The following is a 21761-nucleotide window of genomic DNA, read 5'->3' as shown; positions in this document are numbered from 1 at the left end:
TCAAAACTCTATTTGCTCTGGTTGAAGCTGGTGGCAAATTTGCCACTGACACATATGAAAATTGAGAGAATGCTGTGGATGAACATTTTAAAAATCCTGCCCTAGGATTACTTTCTGAACCATGCTGTAATTTTCTTTTGTTTTATGATGTCTTTTAAAATGTGTGATTGAGAGGGAGATTTATCTCAATTTTTTTTTAAACAGTTCCTGAGTTACTGCTGGAATTTTAGAAACTGTTTGAAGAGAGAAAACATAAATATCTTAAATGGACACTGAATTAAATTTTTTCAACTGCTAAATGTATTAACATTTATGAAATTGAGCTTGCAGACTAAGATAATAGAGAAAACAAGCAATAACTATGACAAATAATGCATGCACAAATCAGTGTAGAGAAAGTCATTATTAAAATGCAACTATAATGGCATTAAGACTTGTTTTAATTTTTCTCTAGAGCCCTTTACCTTTAGGGCCATAAAGAGATGAAAAAGCCTCTGTTCATTTTTTAACATTTTACAGGGGTTTTTTGGACAACCTTTTTTTTTTAAAATTTTCAAATTCTGCAGTTGTATATCCTCATTATTCAAAATCTACATTCTTATTTTTTAACACAGACTTTGTTGCAGATTTTGTAGAGGTCCTTTAAAATTCCATCCCTGTCTCTGTGCTGAGTACCATCTTTTGACATTGTTCCATTTTATTTATAGCAAATATGACAGAAGTGATAATACTTGCAGCTTAAATTCAAGATCATATGAGAGCTGCCCGTCTGGGAGCAGGTTGTACAGTCAGGCTATGGAAGGAGGTGGCATTATCAAGGTTGCAAATATAATGCAGCTTTTAAAGATAACAGTATTTTAGACTAAGGGGATCTTGATTTTTTAAAAAATGCAGCATTATCTCCAGATTTATGTGCTTTAATATGTAAAGCAAACAGAAAAATTCTATGCCTAAGCAGTACAGATTTAAATGATGGGCTTATCCTCTAACATATAGATGGGAAATAAACCATCTGCAATATTTGTAGCAGTAAAGAGAAACATTGGCATAGTACGTTGTAATTGAGGCACATGTAAATTTGCAAACTTTAACCAAAATCTAATAACAATAACAAGGTAAGATAAAATGCAGTGATCCTAGAACTGCTAGCATTTACTTTCAGATTAATGGAATATCAGCTCCTTTTTAATAAGAAAACCAATAGCAACATTTCTTTCTCATAAAATGGTATGCTATGGCCCTGGAGCCTCCAGCATTGGAATATTAACTGCTTATGTACTTGATTTCAAACCCCTTCAACTCCTTTTTTCCCTAGTGCCTGAAAAGAATTGAAATGATTTTGAAAACAGGTATGTAAACAGTCAGTCCTTACTCCCCAGGTCTACATTTTCCCTTTTCTCTGTCTTCCAGGGAAGATTTTTTTCTTTTTTTTTTGTGTTATGACTTCTTTTGTGCCATTTAATAAGTCTTTTGATCTGGTCAGTGTGTTCTGGGTGGTTGTAGTTATTCATGCTCTTTATCTTCATTTGGCTTTTAGCATTTGTTTTAACTGGTAATTCTTTTCTGGCATTTAACATTTTGGCCCACTAGCAGCAGTGCACCCAAGCACTGTTCATGGGTAAGGAATAAGTAAATTGATAAGCTTAATTTGGAAGAAATATTCTGGTTGATTAAAAGGAGAATATTTCTCACTAGAAGGTGAGTGTTCCTCTATAAGGCAATTAGGAGAGATAAGAGTTCTGGTGGGTTTTAGGTCTTTCTCTTTGCGCTGGGTGTTGCATAAGGACACTGGTCTTTAGCATCACAGTTGGTGATTGTGGCATTTCAGAAAAAGTTAACCGAAAATCAGAGCTTAATGAGGAACATGTTGGGGCAGGTCCAGGTGCTTTTTGAGTTCTTGGTATGATGTCGAAGGATGGACTCAAATCAGAGTAAATAGCCCTAAAAGCTAGCTGAGTGAAAGATGACTTGCCAGATTTCCCTTCTGTGTCCCAAGTCCATCCCTCTTTTTTCCACATAAAGCATCAAATGCTGTATTGTGAGTTGTTAAGGGAGTAGAGGAGTAGGGGGAGACAACATTGCAGGCAGTTTCTTTTCCTCCCCATGGGCAGGTCTTTCATGCATAAAGAAAGGAAAGAAGACCAAGGAAGTTTAGGTTTGAATCTCTATTATATGTGGTATAGGTGCTTGAATGTTCTCATGCAGAAGTCGTTGTATAAAATGCCTTAGGCATCTGAGTGCTGTTTTGTCATGTCAGAATTAGGGATATAAATAAAAAGTTTACAAAAAAGAGTTTAAAAAAGGAAACGTGAGTTTTCTTGCTGAGGGTTGGAGTTCTTAAAATGCAGTCAGTGTCGGCTGGAGTAGGAACAGTGTCATTTCCATTAAGGACAATACTACGCCAAGGCTGGAGTCTTGTGAAACCTACCTGAGGCAACCAAGACTGCAAATCAGAGTTATTTTGTTGTTGAGTGAACGTAGAGCATCAGTAGAAGGATATGATGAAAAGGATTATGACACAGGAATTGAGAATTGGGGGGGATTAAGATGATTTGAGGCAGAATTAGAGGTGTAGGTTTCCATGCCTGGAGTTACAGAGCCAAGCTTTTGCAGGGGGATTTGGACGTATGACAAGGAGGGGGGAAAAGTAAGATAATGAGAGAGAGAGATACGTTACACAGCACAGAGTGATCTAAATTGATGTGATGGATGAGGAATTAAGTGGATAAGTGGTTTTGAAAGCAAGGTAAAATAGGCTGGAGGAAAATGAGCTAAGATAGAGGAAAGTGAAATCCTTAGTGGAATACGTACTTTATTTAAGAAAATTGGTAGAATGATAGTCCTAGAAATCAAAAAAATGCATGGCATCTTTTCTAACAGGGAAACATTACTTGCACTGAAATATGTTCTGGCTAAACCAAAGCCATACAGAAAACCTTTCTTATATAGAAGTGTGAGAAGGAGCACTATAAAACATACTGAGGTATTCAGCCACTTTTCAAGGTACAAGCTGGAATGAAGGATGTGTGGTCAGAGCCTCTGAAACCAGGCTGATTATTTTTTAAAGTAAATGAAATCTTTGAAACTTCAGAGTTAGTCCAAAATCGCATGTCTGTCTGCCTGCCCATCTGTCTGTCTCTTCTTTTAAATTAAAAAGATAAAGAAAAAAAATTGGAATAGTGGGGGATATGGTGCTTGTATCCAAAGAATTCAGTCACATGAAATTCCTAATATTACTCCACAGTGAAATATTTAGTGACTGGAAGTTGGTGTTTGTCTGGAGTTACATGCCACTTATAGTGATTATAATTTTTAACCTGAGTAATTAGGTAATTAGGTGTATGTAACATTTTATTCCCTTGGTGTATGCACCATTACTTGTATTTCTAAAATCATGACTTCCTATTTTTGAAGCTGGAGAATTGCATTACCTTGAGTATTAGCCTTTATATGTGTTCTGCATACTAGAGAGAGATAAATATGCAGCCACTCAGTCTGGGCTACCAAAAGGTTGTTTATAGCATGAGTAACCACCAATTCCATACAAGTCACAACTATCAGAGTCACACTGTGCTGAAATTGTTAGTAGATGGATTTTGTGTGCTCGGGGATGCTGATCCTGTTGCTTCTTCAGATATGATCAAATCATGCTACAACTCCCTTTAGGACCAGATGCTTAGATTTATATCCCAGGGAAAGCAGGATGTTGTGGAGATGCTTGGTTCTTGCCATGCCATTGGGAGACTACCTGGAGCTGGAAGGACCTCAGGCAGCCACACTCAGGTGTAGGCATGCTGGCACAGTGCTGCTGAAGGCTGTTTTGAGTCTTTGAGTCTTGTAAATAAGTATATAGAACAAATTTACCAAGACAAGCTTTTGGCCAAATCGATTTTTTTTTTTTTCTTTTCTGGGAATCTTCACTGAAATTCATGATTTTCTGAGTTTGTAATAGAAGAAACTTTGAAGCTTGGTCTCATCTCTGCCAGAAACATGGCCCTAAAATGGCATAGGACATATTGTGAGGAGTGGGACCAGATGTGAGGATGGTACACGCAGATAGCCAAATAGGTGATTCTGAAATGAGTTGCATTAAAGATCATCCTCTCTGCAAAAATTAGTTTTCATGACCCAATGGCTGGAAGCAAAAGCAGAAAAATTTAAACAACTTAAAACTTTAAAGCTCTATGTCTGTATTTTAATAATGTAAGAAGACTACATGACCCAATGGCCTTCAAAATTTAGTGATGTGCAGGTCATATTAAAGCATGGGATCTGTGACTATAATCTTCTTTCAATTCCTCTTATCAGTTTCAGCAGCGGCAGAAACTTCTTTGCATCACTGCAATTAATAGCAACTAAAATAGCAATGTCTGTAAATCAAAAGCAAATAAAAGCTGATACAACTAGTTTAGCCATACTCAGATCTGTCGTGCTTTACTGCAAGCTTTCCCTTTCTGGGAGATATTTGAAGAAGGCTTTATGGACCCTAGTCTGAGTGATATATGCAAGGTGAAGATAAATCAGTGTTTCAAGAATGTAGCTTTGGCTCTGAAAGAAAGTCTGTGGCTAGCTACCTTTCTTAAAACTAGGTGACTGACGTGGAGAAAATAATTCCCAGAACTGAATCCCTGCTGCAGCCAAGTGTTAAACTATGATGAAAACTGAGCAACATAAACCTGAGGCCTGGCATTTTCCCCTTTGTTATGCAGTTGGGAGGCAATTAACTATGATGAATACTGTAATCCTGCTGTAGTGTGCAGAAAACCACAATATAATAATACAGCGGCTTGGTTATGATGTCCAGATGTAAATCTATCCACCTTAGGCATATATTATGTAGATGGTCAACCATATTCACCCCTGTTGCTTATTTACCCCTACTACCCCTATTGTCCGTAATTGAAGAATTGCACCGTATCTCTTTAGCTTTTATTCAAGCTATGGTTTTATTCAAGTTCTGCCACTGTTTAACAGCGATCACTGTTGAGCAGGTCAATGCAGAGGGTGGTGGGAGACAAAGTTTTCCCATGAGATAGATGTGACCTGGTAGCCTTGTGCTGTGCCACTCTAATGCAGATTATGGCATACTGAACTTTAATTATATGCCTCAATGATATTCCCCCTCTCATCCCTCTCTCCTTTTTTTTTTAATTTTTTAATGTGTTGTATATGTTACTGGGAAGCAGATGTTGAGTACAAGCCACTTAAATCAAATCTTTAGTTAGAGCTGTATTACATGATGCAGAGTTCTGTTGGAGCAAACTGTGTGTGGAGTACTTTCAAGGGAAGCTTCAAGTCCTGCATGATCCCTTTGCTTGCAGAGGAGGGGAAGGCTTACAAAGGAAATGAGGCAAATGAAATAATCTGGTCAGATACTCACTGAAATAACGCTGATGGTAGCAGCACAAATCCCCATTACTGAGATTGCTGTACTTGGCCGTCCATGGGAGGAAAAGAGACACAGGCTTAGGGACATGCAATTGCTCTGCACAAAATGGAGCCAAGGTGCAGCCTTGGGGAAACCAACTGCATGGCTAATATTAGAGTCTTTGTATAAGATGCCTTATGCACTTGAATGGTAGGAAGAAAGCCTTATGACTTGGTGTGAATCTTCATTTTCTTAAAGACTGTGTTGGTGTTACATAGACCCCGTGGCATCAGGCATGTCCAGGAATACATGCAGAAGCATTACAGTTCCAATTGTTCTCTCCTCTCCTCTCCTCTCCTCTCCTCTCCTCTCCTCTCCTCTCCTCTCCTCTCCTCTCCTCTCCTCTCCTCTCCTCTCCTCTCCTCTCCTCTCCTCTCCTCTCCTCTCCTCTCCTCTCCTCTCCTCTCCTCTCCTCTCCTCTCCTCTCCTCTCCTCTCCTCTCCTCTCCTCTCCTCTCCTCTCCTCTCCTCTCCTCTCCTCTCCTCTCCTCTCCTCTCCTCTCCTCTCCTCTCCTCTCCTCTCCTCTCCGTTCAGTTTGTTGCTGACATTAATCTGTTGGCAGTATTTAAGGGCATTATCCCGCTCAGAAGTTGTCTGAAACAATGGAACATAACCTTCCTCTACCTCCCATGTCATTATCTATTCACCTTCCCTAAATAAGCGACAGTTGGGTATTACAGTATCATCCTCTGTTTTCCCTGGTAGGGCACACTGATGCACTAACAAATAAATACTGCAAGATGCCATATCCCCTTTAACTTGGATCTAAAAGAAATAATTTAAAATTGATCTTTTTCTCACTGTTTGATATATATTACATTGCATAGTTGTGCCATAAACAATTCACTAGAAATTTATTTAAATTATAGCTTATTGACATTTGTGTTAGAGAAAAAAACTATGAAAAGCTCCCCCATCCTCACGGAAAAAAAAAAGATAAATATCAAGTAATAAATTTAGTGGTGCTTTCACAAACTTGCATGAGAAAACCCACTTGCTTTCTTTTTGCTTTAAGGACTCAATTTTGTGCTCACTACAGTTGCTACTCCCATTGCTAGCACTGGTATAGGGTCAAGTATTAAAAGGGCTCTGCTTGCATCTAAACCCAGGATCAAGACAGCTTGTCCAGAAGCAAAGGCCCTTACTCCCTTGTGGATCTATGTAATTGAATGCAGCCCTAAATTCAGTTCTTAAAGTGGTGAAAAATCAGAAAAGTTGCTTTTTTCTCATTTCAGCACTTTGATTTGTGACTGTGCAACTTTATTACGTTAATTGTTTTCCAAAAATGAAAGGTTTCTAAGATATATTGGAAGATTTATTTTAACATTAACTTCAGTAAAGAAGCCTTAAGGAGCTAACTAGGGATTTTAGAGCTAAGCTCCATTTAAGTAGCTAAGCTCAAAAAATTTGTTTTGGGAATGATTTGCTACTTAAATTTGAACAGCCTATATACATCCTCCTGGATAGTCCTCCTGCACTACGCAGAATAATACTTTCTGGAGATGTGCCTTTAGGCTCACCTGCTCGTTTTGGCAAGAGCTCACTGTTTCAGTTGTTCCCAAAACCTGTAGGCACTTTGTTTTCATTTACATGGTGTACTACCATGTAACATCTGCTTGGTAATGATTGCCCAGGGTTTAGAAAAATGGTGCTTTTTTCACTTCTTCAGTACCAAATGCTGAGCTATAGCTTGACTTTACAGATTTGGCTAAGAGATTAGTTTGTGTGAATTTATTTTTCTGTAATTACTTCTGATGAGGGAAAGGTAATCAAAGATTTTCCCATGCTTCTGTAACTGAAGTGTTTGGCCGGTATTTCAATATATACTAAGCATGGGATTCTTCTGATAAAACACATTGGCATAGTCTACAAGGAGAAACAGGCACATTGAGGGTATGGCTTCTCATGTTCTAATATGCTTCAAAATAGATCTGAGGTGTCACCCTGCTCTAAAAAGCCTATTTCTCATCACTGACTGTAACGACACACTAGTGTGACTAGCTCAGATGCAGATCCCTCTATGGTATAGTTTATACTGGGATGTGATGCATCCTGCCCTTAAGACTTTATTTGCTTCACTTCAACTTTTCAAAGGATATAAAAAACAAAAGCAGAAAAACAATAATAGGATTAAAACTCATGGGGATCTTTTCAGTCACCGAGCTATTGGCTTTGGTGGGCAGGTTCATCATATCACTTTTTCCATAAACTGCTCAAAATCCGCCTTAACTCATGGTGTCTGCAATTCTGTTTTAATCTGCAGTCTGCACATTTGTCCCTGTGCCAGCCTTCTTGGTTAAATATTTTTTTTCCTTCCCTCCTGTTTATCTTCTTGATGTGCTTAGAAAGAACAGTCATCCCACTCCCCCAGCACAAACACGCCTATTTTCCTTCCCTTAATCTAAACAAACTCATCTTGTCTAGGAACCTCTTTTCTGAAATTTTATGAAAATTTTCCTGGCCCTTCCAGCTGCCTCACTCTGCAAGGAGTTGAGTTTGAATACATCCCCTTAGCACAGGGCTGTACTCCAAGTGGATAACTCATCTTCGCCTTGAAAGTGTGGTTTGGCTTTTCCTCTTAATGGCAGAAACACTCAAATGATCTGTCCTGGAGCTGGGATAACCTTTTCTGTGAGTGCAACCCACTGATTGCTATAAATCACTGTGGAATTAACCCGTTATCTCAGTCATTTTCAGCTAAGGAGCTTTGTAGTTGAAATTTTTGTTAAGTTGCCATGAAAGATACCTTGAGATTCTGTATTGTTAAGCTTTATCACATTTTCCTTTACTCCCACCCAGGTATTCTTTATACTGACAGTGCCCTCCAAAGGTGTGCCATCAGCAGAACACAAGGGCACTTAATATTTCTGCTAATATCACTAAGAAAACAATTAGATCATGGAGAGTTGTCACTTGTAACCCCTCATAGACTTCTTTTGTCTGGTCTTCATTTTGCTATCCTTTTCACAAGTTCCTCATTCACCTTTCAACCCCACTTGTAGTCTCTGTTTTCTCTGCGTTTCCTAATAATTTCACCTGTCACTTTACTGAAAAAAAGTATGTCTTGTCTTCAGAAAATGGGGTGTGTTGTCAGAGAAAGCTGTCAGGAGAAACTTGGCTAGATCCCAGCTAACCTCAGCTTAGCAAACCTACTGCTGCAGTGATTGCATTTTGATTTATCTCAATGTTTCTAATTACTCTTTCCCTTAAGGTTTGTTCGGGTAATGTATCTGTTTATATCCTTTTTGATGTATTAGCTTTTCTGGAAAACATCATCTTTAAAAACTAAAGCTAAGAATAATTTAATTTTTAGCCCAAGCCTGGCTTATTTTTACTTCATTGCAGGTTGATCACTTCATTGTTCTTTTTTTTTCATGTCTGAATGTAAAGAATCTTTGAGTATTTGTTTTAATATTCTTTACAAGGAAAGGTTCAACCTGACGTTTGGCAATTATCACTTTATTTTTATTCTTTTTACCATCTAAGCTGTAGCTTTCTGTTGATCAATTTTGTATTTCTCATTTATTTTTTGTTCTCTATTTCTGTTTTCTATTTTTGATGATTATTTATACATTTAGAAATGATGCTCAGCTTTAAAAGTTTTTCCCCTTCTTTGAGATACAGCCTCTGGATATTTTGTACCTTTTGATGTAAGGGCATTCCAGGTGTCTTTAGCTACCAGGTCTCTGACTCTCTTATCTTTCACAGTCCAGTTGCCTTCACTTATTATTGTCTATAGTTCAATATACTGTCATTTATAATTTATTCGCTCTTGCCCTTTTGAGGTCAAGAGCCCTGGTCCAGTTTGCTTTGTGACTGTTGATTTTTTAATGAACAGATTCAATTCCTTCCTCAAGCCAATGGGGACTTCTTCAAAATCATATCAGAAGCAAATGTAGTGTAGCATCACTTTCTGTGGAGTAATTGACTGTTCAATAAAGAAATAAGCAGGCTATTGCATCTGCAGAAAATCTCAGCCTACTGTTATTAATAGCATTTATTCTCCAAGCTCATATTGAGAAAGATAAGTCTCACATTGTGAAGCAGTGCTCTGTAATATCCATCTCTGTAATAAGATAATACGGGTTTGGATGATGCCCAGATCTGGGCTCTCCAGATTTCTAAGGATGGGTTTAATTTCCCCCCCTGTAAGCTGTGTAATTGATAGTCTTCAGCTTCTTTGTATTCAGTGGGAGGGGGGAGAGACAGCTCCAGGAGTGATTCATCCCGTCCTCGTCCTCGCTGTCTGAGATTAATTGGGTGAATCACTCTCCTGATGTGCCTCTCTCTTCACTCACCAGAGAGGAAAGCTGGACAATTCACACAGACTGGATGGCTGGCTCTTATGTTGTGGCGTTACCTGAGGGGAGTCCCACCCCTGGAGGGTGGTTAGAGCTCAGTTTTGTTGTGGCTGTGGCTTCTGCAGGTGTGCTTGAGCTCAGCTTCTGTGAAACTATTTGCTCTTGCATGGAGATAAAGAGCTCGGCCTGGGCTGCAGACTCCTCAGAGGGTTTGACCGCTTTAATGGCTAGTTTTGCTGAATGCAGGTTGCTGTAATTGCTTGCGTCTTGCAACTCTAAGAGTTTATTAAGGATAATTAATTAAGCATATTAGCTTCTGTTTCACTTAAGAAGGTCTGTACATACCTCAGTCACACCTTGATTGCAGTGGCAATATGCCCTACAACACTTCATAGAAAGGTTCCAATCTCCCGTTCTTGGCTGCTCCCTAAATTCTTGAAAACCACAGTATGCTGGACATCAAAACAAGTGAAAAAGCTCTTCTTTTTTTTTTTGCTTCTGACCTTTTCTGGGACAGTGTTTTCTGTTAAATGATGCAGGACCAATCCCCATTTTCAGAGCTGGGAGGATTTCAGTTTTAGAACATATTTAAAATGCATGTTTCATGGTTTTGTTGCTGTTTCATATGTGCCCACAGCTAACAATGTATAAATAAAAAATTGTGGAGTGAAATCTAATTGAAAAAATGCCTACAGTTAAAAACAAATTGTTCCTTTATAGAAAAAAAATGGACAAATTTACCTTTTCAACATTCTGGGATTCAATTTTGAGGTTTAAGCACATTATAGTATATTTAGATGGCATAAAGTGCTGGCTGTTTTTCTTTTTATTTTAGTTTTTAAATACTTATGCAATAATTTCCTGCTGCAGCTCTGCTATTCTGCTTCTCCTTTAGAGCTGAACAGACTCCACTCCCCATTACATGGCAATCATACTGACTAGAATGATTTTCTGCGCTTGTTAGCCTTCATTTTCCTTTGGCGACAATCACAGAACCATAGAATAGTTTGGGTCGGAAGGGACCTTAAAGATCATCTAGTTCCAACCCCCCCTGCCATGGGCAGGGGCACCTCCCACTAGATCAGGGTGCCTAAGGCGTTGTCCAGCCTGGCCTTGAACACCTCCAGGGATGGGGCAGCCACAGCTTCCCTGGGCAACCTGTTCCAGTGCCTCACCACTCTTATCGTGAAGAAATTCCTCCTTATGTCTAGTCTAAATCTGCCGCTCTCCAGTTTATAGCCATTGCCCCTAGTCTAATCACTGCCTTTGTAAAAACTCCCTCTCCAACTTTCTTGTAGGCCCCCTTCAAGTACTAGTTGGTCGCTATAAGGTGTCCTTGGACAATGTTCCCTTTATCTTGTGTGTTTAGCCCTCAATCCCTGGATAACATGACTTAGTCAGCTTCATCCTTCCTATTGCCTGGCTTATCAGGGATTCATTAAGCATAAGAGAACTTAGCTCCCTGTTCTTGCTCAAGGTGCAGAGATCTGTCCCACTGCATGAATCACAGTTCCAGGAAACATCTTTCTCTACCTTTTGGTCAGAAAAATTTAGCAAGATGCAGACATACAGCTTAGACGCTTGTTTCATCCTGGAAGACTGAAGTTTGACAGTGTGATAACACCTTGGATCTGAAATGGCAAGATTCAGGTAATTTTAATATGAAGGAGTAGTCCCTCAGCATTTCCGTGCTGTCATCACTTGTTTCTACACTATCAGATTGAACTTCCTTTCTTAATATATTGTGATAATTTGAGGATGCAGACTTCAAGGTGCTTATGTCAATAAACTTGAGCTTTGTTTAATCATGAATGGATATTTCAATTCTAAAGTTGAACATTCATTCCTTAAAAATGTCTTTTGGATTACATTTTGTATTGTCTACATCTTTTGTTGTGGTTTCAGCTGTCTGCTAAATAGAAATGGTGCTACAAAAAGGGCTGGTTCAGAGCTACTGCTTGTGTCCTCTCCTGATCCAATGGCCTTAGAAGTCACTAAGAACATCTTTTGTGACTCACACTTGTAACAATTAAGTCAATTGCGTGTATCAGATAGGAATTTGGTTCCAAATGTGACACGCAAAATGCAATGCTGGAGTAAGTGTTTTTTCAGTTAAAAGATTTCTACAGCTGAAGTGACTGAAGATGAGCAAGCTGAATGTCCTCATCTGATTAAGGCATGATCAAATATATTAGTCAAAACCTCAAGGGGCAGGACTGGATGTTTCCTAACATATTGAGATATTCTCCGTCAGAGAAGACAGACCAGCAGGTATTAGGGACAGTTGGCCCAATCGACTAAATTTGATGATAGAGTGACAAATGCTCCTCCCAGAAGTTTGGATCTTCAGTGTCAAAACATGATGCTAGTGCCAAACGGAATAATCTGCCTCATTCAAGGTTTCTAAAGCTTCATTCAGGTTTTCTAATCATGTCCCTGTTCTTTGTATGCTAAGGTTACTTCAGTTAGAGCAGATGCTCATCCTTTAGTAGAAGTATTTCCAAAATTCATTATGGAGCATAAATGCAGTTAAATGAAAAAATGGAATTAAAGGCTGCTAGCAATTAGTTTAGTTTAGAACACTGAATTTTTTAATAGCCCAAACTTAATTCACGGCACTTAGTCTTTCATATGATTTTCACCAAAGAGGTCGTTGCTGAATCATGGGCAGAGCTTTGTACAATTAACAATTGTCCATTTATCATCAGGCAATTTTTTAGTATAAAGATACGGGCTTGACCCAACCCAGTACTTAGACAGTGTGATGCATCACATGTACATTTAGTATGTGCTTAATTGCTCTTTCCTAGGTAGTGTTTTATGGAATAGGCTCTTAAACCTTCCAATATTGTCTATATATTTTGCAAGATTAACATGAAATGTGAATACTCAATAAATACAATAAATATATCTCTGTTTCTTTGACCTTAAACTAGTGGGTCAGACTAAACTGGCTTTAAGACTTGCAGTGAAACTTACTTAAAGTAAGAAAGAACTTTTTAGAAAGAACACATTTCAATGTCAGCTAAAATGAAACATTTCTCTTTGTTTTATGAATAGCAGATGTGATTGTTATCTATGCTTAGGAAAAAAAGATAATCACAGCACAATCTTTCTCCCAGACTTTGAAATATAAGCTGTATTTTTGTATTGTAAAACTGCCCATGCAACTTAGAGAGAGAAGATGTAATATGCAAGGAGGATGAAATGTCAGGCTGTAAATTTTTCTGATCAAGAGTTGACTCTCGGCTTGGGTTTGTGCAGTAGAAAGTGCAGTGTAAGCTTTGCCTCTGGGATGAACACATGCTACTGGCTGCAAAATGGGGATTCCCAAATTTAGATTCCAGGTCTCTAACTCCTTCCCTGGCCTTAATCTTGATAATTAACAGTGACTTTAAGTAAAATAGTAATAATGTTTATCTTATTGACTGACACAATAGGACCTGATCCTTCAAAACCCCTCTGATTTCACAGCAAATTGTAAACTTTGAGAATCAGTGAAAGAACCTGCAGATTAATTTCCTGATATACACTATTAAACTACACTGTTGTTTTCTTTTTAAATGTAGATACTATTTCTGTGGGGTGTGACCCTCATTCAGTAGTCCACTGGCCCCAGTACATTGTGTAATGAACATTGTAAAGAACTTTCTAGCTGGATGTTCAGAGTGCCTTACAGATACATATATCACAGCAAATAAGTAGATATATGTTTAGATGGAAATGAGAAAGATAAACTAGATCTGTGTCTTGTGTAAATGCAAAATACAGAAATCAAAATGGGAAAATTCCACTTCCCTCCATGGTATTAGTCATCATGAGAGCCTGAATGCAAATGCAGAACTTCAATTTATTAAGGATTTGGGGATCTGAAACAAATTCCAGCAGGATTTGGAAAGCATACAAGAACTTTGTTGAACAGACTACATCTAGAAATATCAGGTGTGTGTTACCCTTCAAACATTAGTTGTAAAAAGAAACAGAGGTGCAAAAGAGATTAATGTTTTTCTGGTATGGAAAACTCCAGAAACTCGTCTTTTACTGTTTGATAATATAATTAGCCAGTGTTTTGACTAGACTGATTTGATAATGATGCATAGAAAAGGGCAATTTAATCTTGGCACAGTAACTAGGAATGTTTGCTTCATTGCTTTCTATGTCTTAATTTCTACTTTAAATTAAATGTCTTCAGCTTCTGAATGTTTTATATTAGAAACCTTCCTTTGCCAACCTTCTATTTTGAGCCACTAATTAATTTAATGCACAAGTTACGTATATCATGGGACTGCAATAGATCAGGAACATATTTTTCTTCTCTCTGCATCTATAAACTCTGTTAAAATACATTGCAAGCCATTTGTGCATTGAGGAGGACATATACATTTCTTGTTCCTTCTCAGATGTTTCTATTAACTTTTTGATGGTCCCTGTGCTTCTGTTCCCTAAATATTTGGACTTCCATTTATTTGTACTTCATTTATATTTTATGGAACAATCCAAATGCAAGCATTTGGATATATGTGGATCAGAAAGGAGATTAACCCTATATACAGAGGCATGTGTCTCTCTTGCCAGTGCCCTGTGGCATTACCCACACTTGTCAGTTCCAACTTCAGTCAGTGAAACATCATCTAAGTAGCAAAAGATCTGGAGTTATATTAGCTGTGGAAATGGATGATAATGAAGTGGAGACTGTTGGACTAGAGGAATTAACTCAGCTACCCTCTGATGCATGAGAGAAACAACAGGCAGATTTCTCTCTAGTTACCCAGTAAAATTACTTTCTGACATTGCTCTTGAGCATCTGTTAATACTGAGAATTGTTTAAGTTGGTGGACACTTGCTTTGGTCAGAATAGCAATTGTCTGCTTGGATTTAATAGAGTGCTGTTGTCCTCTGAGAAGCTTCAAGAAGACACTGCTTGATGGTGTAGCTCTATCTGTCACTGCTCTTCCACCACGTTTGACCTCCTAGAGGTCAAAGTAGAGTCTCTTGTTTACTTCAAACTGGCAATGTATTGAGTCCCTCATTTCTCACTTTGGATTTCATAGAACTCTTTTATTACTTGAAAAGACTGAGCTTGAACAAAGTAATTTATCCACCTAATGAGTGTCAATGTTGATTTACCCTGATGAGGATTAAAGTACTGGAAGGGAATGAGGGTTTGATCTTGTATTTTATGACCTGGAGCATGACAAAAATGTATAGAAAGATTTAAAGCAGGTGCAGGAATTGCTGCTCAGCCTTCTGTGTTAACCAGCAGGATATTTCAGATTAAATAATGAATTTTTATTCTTTCCTAGGGCATCAGTAGCCTCTTCAGTTCCTTAAAAGTGGTGCGTCTTCTACGACTCGGTCGAGTTGCCCGGAAGCTGGACCATTACCTGGAATATGGTGCTGCTGTACTGGTACTGTTGGTGTGTGTGTTTGGACTGGTGGCCCACTGGCTAGCCTGCATATGGTACAGCATTGGGGACTACGAAGTTATAGATGAAGTCACTAATACAATCAAAACAGACAGCTGGCTCTACCAGTTGGCACTGAGTATTGGGACACCATATCGATACAACACCACTGGCTCAGGGCAGTGGGAAGGAGGACCCAGTAAAGACTCCTTGTACATATCCTCTCTCTACTTTACCATGACAAGCCTTACAACAATAGGATTTGGAAACATAGCACCAACCACTGATGGAGAGAAGATTTTTTCAGTGGCCATGATGATGGTTGGCTGTGAGTAGAATTTGATTTTATTGTATTTAAGCAAAAGGTGGTTGTATAGCTCATATGATAGTTGCATAGCACACTTGCTGTAAGCTTTCTTGACATCCTAAAAAACCTGAAGTACCTCTAAGTAATAATGAAATGCACTTTGGATTATTGAAACCAGGAACTGAAGTTCTGTAGTAGCTGCAGCTTTTGAATTGTTTGCGAGACTAAGTATAGTACATACATAAGTCTGACCAGTGATGATTTTATATTGAGTCCAAGGCCTCTTTGTGCTTTAAAGATAGTTTTGATCATGTTTGAAAGGTCTTGACTGGAATTTAGTTAAAAGTTACAAAAATGTATATTCAAATTCAGGTACTTGACTGAGTTTTGTTTGTAAACCTGCATTGGCTTGAAAAGGTTTGAAGTGGTTTAAACCAATCTCAAAACACATAGGGACTTTGTAAGGTGACTGTGTACTTTATGGCACTGATTTGACTTAAAGCTCCTGATTTTATCTCCTGAATGTGGTGACCTTTGTCACCTGCAAAACTAGAAGTGAAGGAAATCGTAAGACACTATATTCTACCTTTTGTCTGCTTCCTGCTGTTCTGCAGCTCCGCTGAAATAGTCTAAAAACAAGTGGAAAGACACGTTTCTCATTTCATGTGCTGGTAAGGTGAGATAACGAAGCAGCTTTCCAGGTTAATGGAGATCTCCAAAATTCAAAATAAAGACTGCTGAAAATGTTAATATCATTTAGGGGAATTATTTTTCTGTTAAATAAATAATGCTTGGTATTTCTTTGTTGCTTCCCATTTTCTGAGCTCCTTACAAACATTAAGCAATTATGTAACAAGAGAGCAAACAAAACCTTTTGAAAATAAGATCTGCATAATCTCTCTGATAATTATCTCAGCTAACACTTTGAGCTCATCTCAGAGAAATACTGAACTATAAAAAGGAAGTTTTCTTGCTAAAGTCTTTCTAGACCTTTAGAAGATTAAAGCTATTTGTTTGGGGATTTTTAAATCCTTTTTAAAAAGAGATGTTGCAGTGTTAGGACTTTGCTTACAGCACAGTGCACTGAAATTTCTGCTGAACAGCATCCTTACATGATAGCTTGACGTTTTTCAAAACATTTCAAAGTCCATATAAAGCAAATCCCCAAGCCAGAGCAGTAATGTGCTATCACAGGTGGGCCATAGAAAATCTATAGGTGCTGCTTAGCTGTGTGTTGAAACTGCTTTGTAGTATTTACAGAAGGCTGGGGATTTGGAGAATAAAAGGGTTTTAGAACACTTGAAATATTGTAATATTTGCTTACCTTGGCTTTTGCTGGGACTTCATTTGCTCTGCAAAGGAGGGTCCTACAGAAGAAACTGAGCAGCCATGGTAAATGATTTAGGGTAGGGTGAGAGCCATATAAACATAATTAATAATAATAATAGCATCAACAACAAAATGGCCTCAGTACATGACAAGGAAAGAGAGCTTGTAGCCTGCTTTGTATTTGTTCTAGGTGGATTGAACTCTTGCTTTTTTCATCTCTGAAACACATGTTAAAGATGGGAAATGCACGTAGCGGTTTCAAAGTCAGCATTTACAGCAACTTTTGTATGTGCCACTGGCTGGTTTAAATAGTTTTCCTAAGTGGCACCTACAAAATTATTACAGGCACATGTCGTATTTACAAGCGGTACCTGTCAGCTTAGCAGTTGGAACACCATGACTAGGTTTATAGGTTTTTGGGCAATTTCAAAAGTAGAATCTAAAATTCAAGAGGCACAGCAAAAGGGCAATCAGGTTGCTTATTGCATAAAAATAATGCCATCAAAATAAATGTGCCTTCTCCTGTGAATGGGGTGAAGAGCACTATGGCAGACAGGAAGGCTACAGACAGAAGAAACCTTTTTAGATTATTTGCAAGTGTAAAAATGTTCAATCAAACGACAGAATCTTTTGCAAACATATCAATGAACATTTGAAGATTTGAAGTTTATGAATATTCATATAATGACTGCTTTGAAATCTAAAGGAGTTGCTTGGTTGATTGAATACTGGTGAGAAAATATGCAAACCTCCAGATAGGTACTGCTCATGGGTTTTATACTTGCAATATTTCTGCACAGTTGTAAAAACACACTTTGCAGCGCCAGCTGCCAAAACATGATAGCCTGAATGCCAAAACGGGACAGGAAAGCACAACAAAGAGCTGCTGGAAAATGCAATTTCTCAGGCAATCAAAGTGGCCACTGAGCCTGGGAAAAGGGTTTGGCCCCTAAAAAAGGTGTAAATAAGAACTGAAAATTATTCATTCTAATTGTTTTCAAAACAAGATATTTCAGTTTTTCTTTTGAAACAGTACTTCAATTACTGTTCAATCGATAAAAAACTCTAGTTCATGAACTTACTCCTGTTACAAGCAGAGAAAGGCTGTGAAATTGCTTTGGTAGATTTCCTGAAGAAGTTTGCTAATACCAGTAGTTGATATTGGCAGTGTCTTTTCTAACAGACTGTGCCAAATAAATGTCTTAAACTAAGCACTGGAATCAGAGATGGTAATTCATCACAATCCCAGCTGCCTACTCATGCAAACTTTAGATACGGAAGAAAATCTTCACTGCGTTGTCAGCTAGCAGCAGCTTGTTCTGCAAGCCAGAAGTGTCCTATTCACGCTGGCAAAGTTATCAGGACCTGCGAGGAGTATTTAGAGAGATTTGCAAATCCTTCTGGTGGGCAGGATTGCAAAGTGGTGTACTTGTTAAAAATAGCTGAATTAAGATTCTGTAGCTGCTGATAAAGCATTGCTCGGTGCGGGGTGGTGGTGGGGGAAACCCAGATGAATAGGTATGTTTTTCGGTTTGATTGGCAGTTTGTCACTTGCTTGTTCACTGAGGACAAAATCAGGTGGGATATTTAGACTGAAATACCTCACCTATCTCGCGGAAAATAGAGCTTTGAATAACTCAACTTCATCTTGTGGAGCTTGCTTCAGATTTCTTTCTGACTCACTTGCTTTTTCTTGGTGCCCAGTGCTGTTCAGCAATATTTTTTCTTTTTCTTATTGACACTTGAAAAGCTAAAAATAGCGAACACAAAGCATCGTGTGACAGTGGAGCAAGGTTTTTACAAGGGTTATTGTTTAAATACCTATTCTGCATTTGCTGCCTAGACTTGCTGAATATGCATTAAAAATCTGATTTTTCGTAGCTCCTTTTCTGTTGATATAGGTCATTTTGTCCCCTCTCTGCACAGAACAGAACAAACAAGTAGATCCGTCAGATCCTTTGAATGGACCAGGAATCATTTATCATTCATGAAGACCTTTCTTGTAAACATCCCATTATCTGCTGTCAGCTCACAGCCTATAGCAGGAAACTCAGTCTCCGCTCTGTCTGTTGCTCTAGCTCAGTCCATAGGCAGGTTTTAAGCTTCTGCAACACGGCCATAGATGTTAGGGTGAACGAATTGGCTTTGTGGCTTTCCGAAAAGGAATATATTAAGAAAAAAAGCCAGAAATATAGTTTTTTTTCGTAGAACGTTACTGTCTTGCAACCCAGCATAGCCAGAATTTCAGTAAGCAAAAAGTTGGTAAAAGGGAAAAGGCATTTCGGGCAAGGTGGCAATATGGCAGGGTGAAACAGCTTGAAGAATTCAGGAGTGATGGGGTTTTCTGAAGAAACAAGTGTGAATGCTTAAATGACAAGAGTCTGTGTACTGCCATATACCTTCATCCTTGCTGTGCATCCACTGGGAGAAAAAGTGGCCAGCCCCACAGCTTGCAACGCACAAGATCTCTGATACACTTCTGCATACTTCTTGTGTAACCTGGAACAATCACTTTGCCCCTGTCCGTGTGCAACAATGAAGCTGCTCTGAATGACATAGAGCAGCTTACAGAGTCGGTCTAGCCTCATAAATATAGCATTTTCATGAATTTTTTTGCCTGGCTGAGTGGGCACAACCCAGTGTGTACCTCATCTAATCGATAACAGAAATCCAGTATATTCCACTGGTCACTGAAGTGCTCCCATGGTCCTTGCTGCAAGGGAAGGTCAGAACAAGATATCGAAGGCAGGAATGTCAATGAACATTGAATACTTCGCTGATTCTCAGGGCGTGAAAGTCCCAGAAGAATCACTTAGTCATCTATCAGTTCCCAGAAGAGCTGAGAAAGTGGTTTTGTTGTTCTTGCCTCAGGGAGATACTTACATCTCATATACATAGTTTGCTTTGGCTCCTGTTTACTTCCAGATTTATGGGGAGGTTGTTGTGTGAGAGATATTATTTTTCAATTAGTGGTTTTAAAATTCTGAATTCTGAATTAATGATTTTTTGATTCAAATTGTTTTTGAATGATCAGAAGAATTTGTTGTTGTGATTGTATAGGATAATTTCTCTGGAAAACTGGTCATTTCTGCCAGCTGTTGGACCAATTTCTAGGCAGCTCTTTTCAAAACTCAGTTTCTAATTTCATGGCTTGAAATGCTTGACTTCTTCTTTCCAGCTTAAAAACACCCAGGATGATGATTTTTAGGTTGGAAAAGAAAAAAGATGTGATTGCTCCCACTTTGACCCCAAATTGTTATTGTCCAGGGGACAGCTGATGAATGAGAGAATGGGTGGGTTCCTCTTGATACCCTGCTCTACTTTTAATTTTATTATACTAAGCAGAAAGAATAAGACATGCTTTTTCCTGTTGAGATTGAGTGAGATGCTCTCATCCAAGTCACATCTGGTTCTGAAACCTCCTGTACTGAGTGAACGATGCTGAAAGGCTGCTGGTTGCTAGCAACACCCTACCTTGCTGCTGCTCCACTCTTGTTTTGGAGTTGTGATATGGACTACTATGGGCTGTCAGTCATCTCTCCATTGATCTGCCAAACCCTAGTTCATTATTCTAGTGGGTTCTTTCATTGTTCAAGTAACATTCATCAGTTCCCTGCCAATATATGGTAGTTAGCCACTTCAGTGCTGTTTGCATGAATCGTGGAGGTTTTTCTAGTAAATTTGTTAAGCAGTGGCTAAGCCCACGCACTGACACAACAGTGTATAATTGTAGGAAAGTGCCTGTCTGGCAGACTTCCAGACAAGCAATCCCAGGAGTCCATAGGATTTAATTTTGATCCTGAGGAAAATGTATGTGTAAGATAGCACCTTCTAGCAAACGTTGTTGCCAGTAACGTAGATTAAATCTTTTTTTTTCCCCAGCAACAGATAGTAATGTGAGAAGACTTTACATTTGTAGGAATTCATAGGCTTGAGTGTTCTGCTATGGTTGAAATCCAATTCTGTTCTAAGGGTGTCCTACAAGAGTCAGTCTTGTGTAAGGGCATTTTCTTTTCCTGCAGAGGTGTGGGATATGGGAGAGACCATGCACCACCTGTCCAGGAGCTGCAGAAAGGTTTGACCTCTTCAGCAGTAGAGGACTTGTGCCAGTTTTTGTGCTGCACCTTACAGTTTCTTAAAATGAGGGCCAGTGGGGGGAAACATGTCTTTGAACAAGAACATGGCTTAGCTAGTGAGCTCTTAATTGCTTCAGCAACATACAGATGTAACCCCCAAATTAGGTTTGGCATGTGGGGTGCAGGATGCTTCCACAGCAACTAGTATGAAGTGGCTGTAGAGCTGGGTAACAGCCTGCACTCCCTACGGGTTTGCTTGCAGGTTATTGCCAGGTTGGACCTCACAAAGTTCTGACTGTATTTGGCCCATTGAAGGAGGTATGAAGCAGCTGCTCGTTTCTTCATGGTCTTCTGCCCGGTACAATGTGAATCTACTGCATAGTTTAGTAAAATTACCCTGATGGAAACTACTGAGAGGAGAACACAGGGATGCTTCTGAAATAGGAGCTTTTCTGAGTACAACTGCTTCCCTCCTGCTCTTCTGCACAAGCACGCATCCACCCAGAAAGTTTGTAAACTCAGCTGTGCATTAATACGTATGTCTCAAAGACAGAGCATTGTATTTTGGGGCAATGTAGATTGTTGAAAGGAAAGAATTAATTTCTAATGGGACTTCTAAGAGATGCAGGGCTAATGGAGGAGAAGATGTTTCTGTGGGGACTGCCTTGCAGTAAAGAAATGCTTAACCCAGAGTGGTTTTAAACATTGAGATAGGGTACTGAAGATTCTCCCATAAGGGCTCATGTGAGAGCATTTGTAGCTGTCTTGTTCTGGGACAGTTGGCATTTGGCCTTGTCATCATATCCTGATGGATGAAATACCAGAAGAAAAGCCCTGCTCCGCCTCCTTGTCTTTGAAGTGAGTGTATCTTGGTATTTCAGAGCTTGAAGAAGGATTCTCAAATGGCAGTAGGAC

At 38.9% G+C, this 21761-nt stretch overlaps 1 protein-coding gene across 1 annotated transcript in view; it reads left to right on the top strand.

The window, feature by feature from the left end:
* KCNH5 (potassium voltage-gated channel subfamily H member 5) overlaps positions 1-21761 on the top strand; it is a 161194-nt gene that overhangs the window by 46627 nt on the left and 92806 nt on the right. The window contains exon 7 of the mRNA XM_069856786.1: positions 15033-15462. Within this exon, the coding sequence (XP_069712887.1) occupies positions 15033-15462 (430 nt within the window). The remainder of the gene's footprint in view (positions 1-15032; positions 15463-21761) is intronic.

Source organism: Phaenicophaeus curvirostris, chromosome 5 (assembly GCF_032191515.1).
Source record: "Phaenicophaeus curvirostris isolate KB17595 chromosome 5, BPBGC_Pcur_1.0, whole genome shotgun sequence".
In the NCBI taxonomy this organism is placed as follows: Eukaryota; Metazoa; Chordata; class Aves; order Cuculiformes; family Cuculidae; genus Phaenicophaeus; species Phaenicophaeus curvirostris.
Note: the sequence above shows the minus strand (reverse complement) of the source record. Positions and strands in the feature narration are given on the sequence as shown.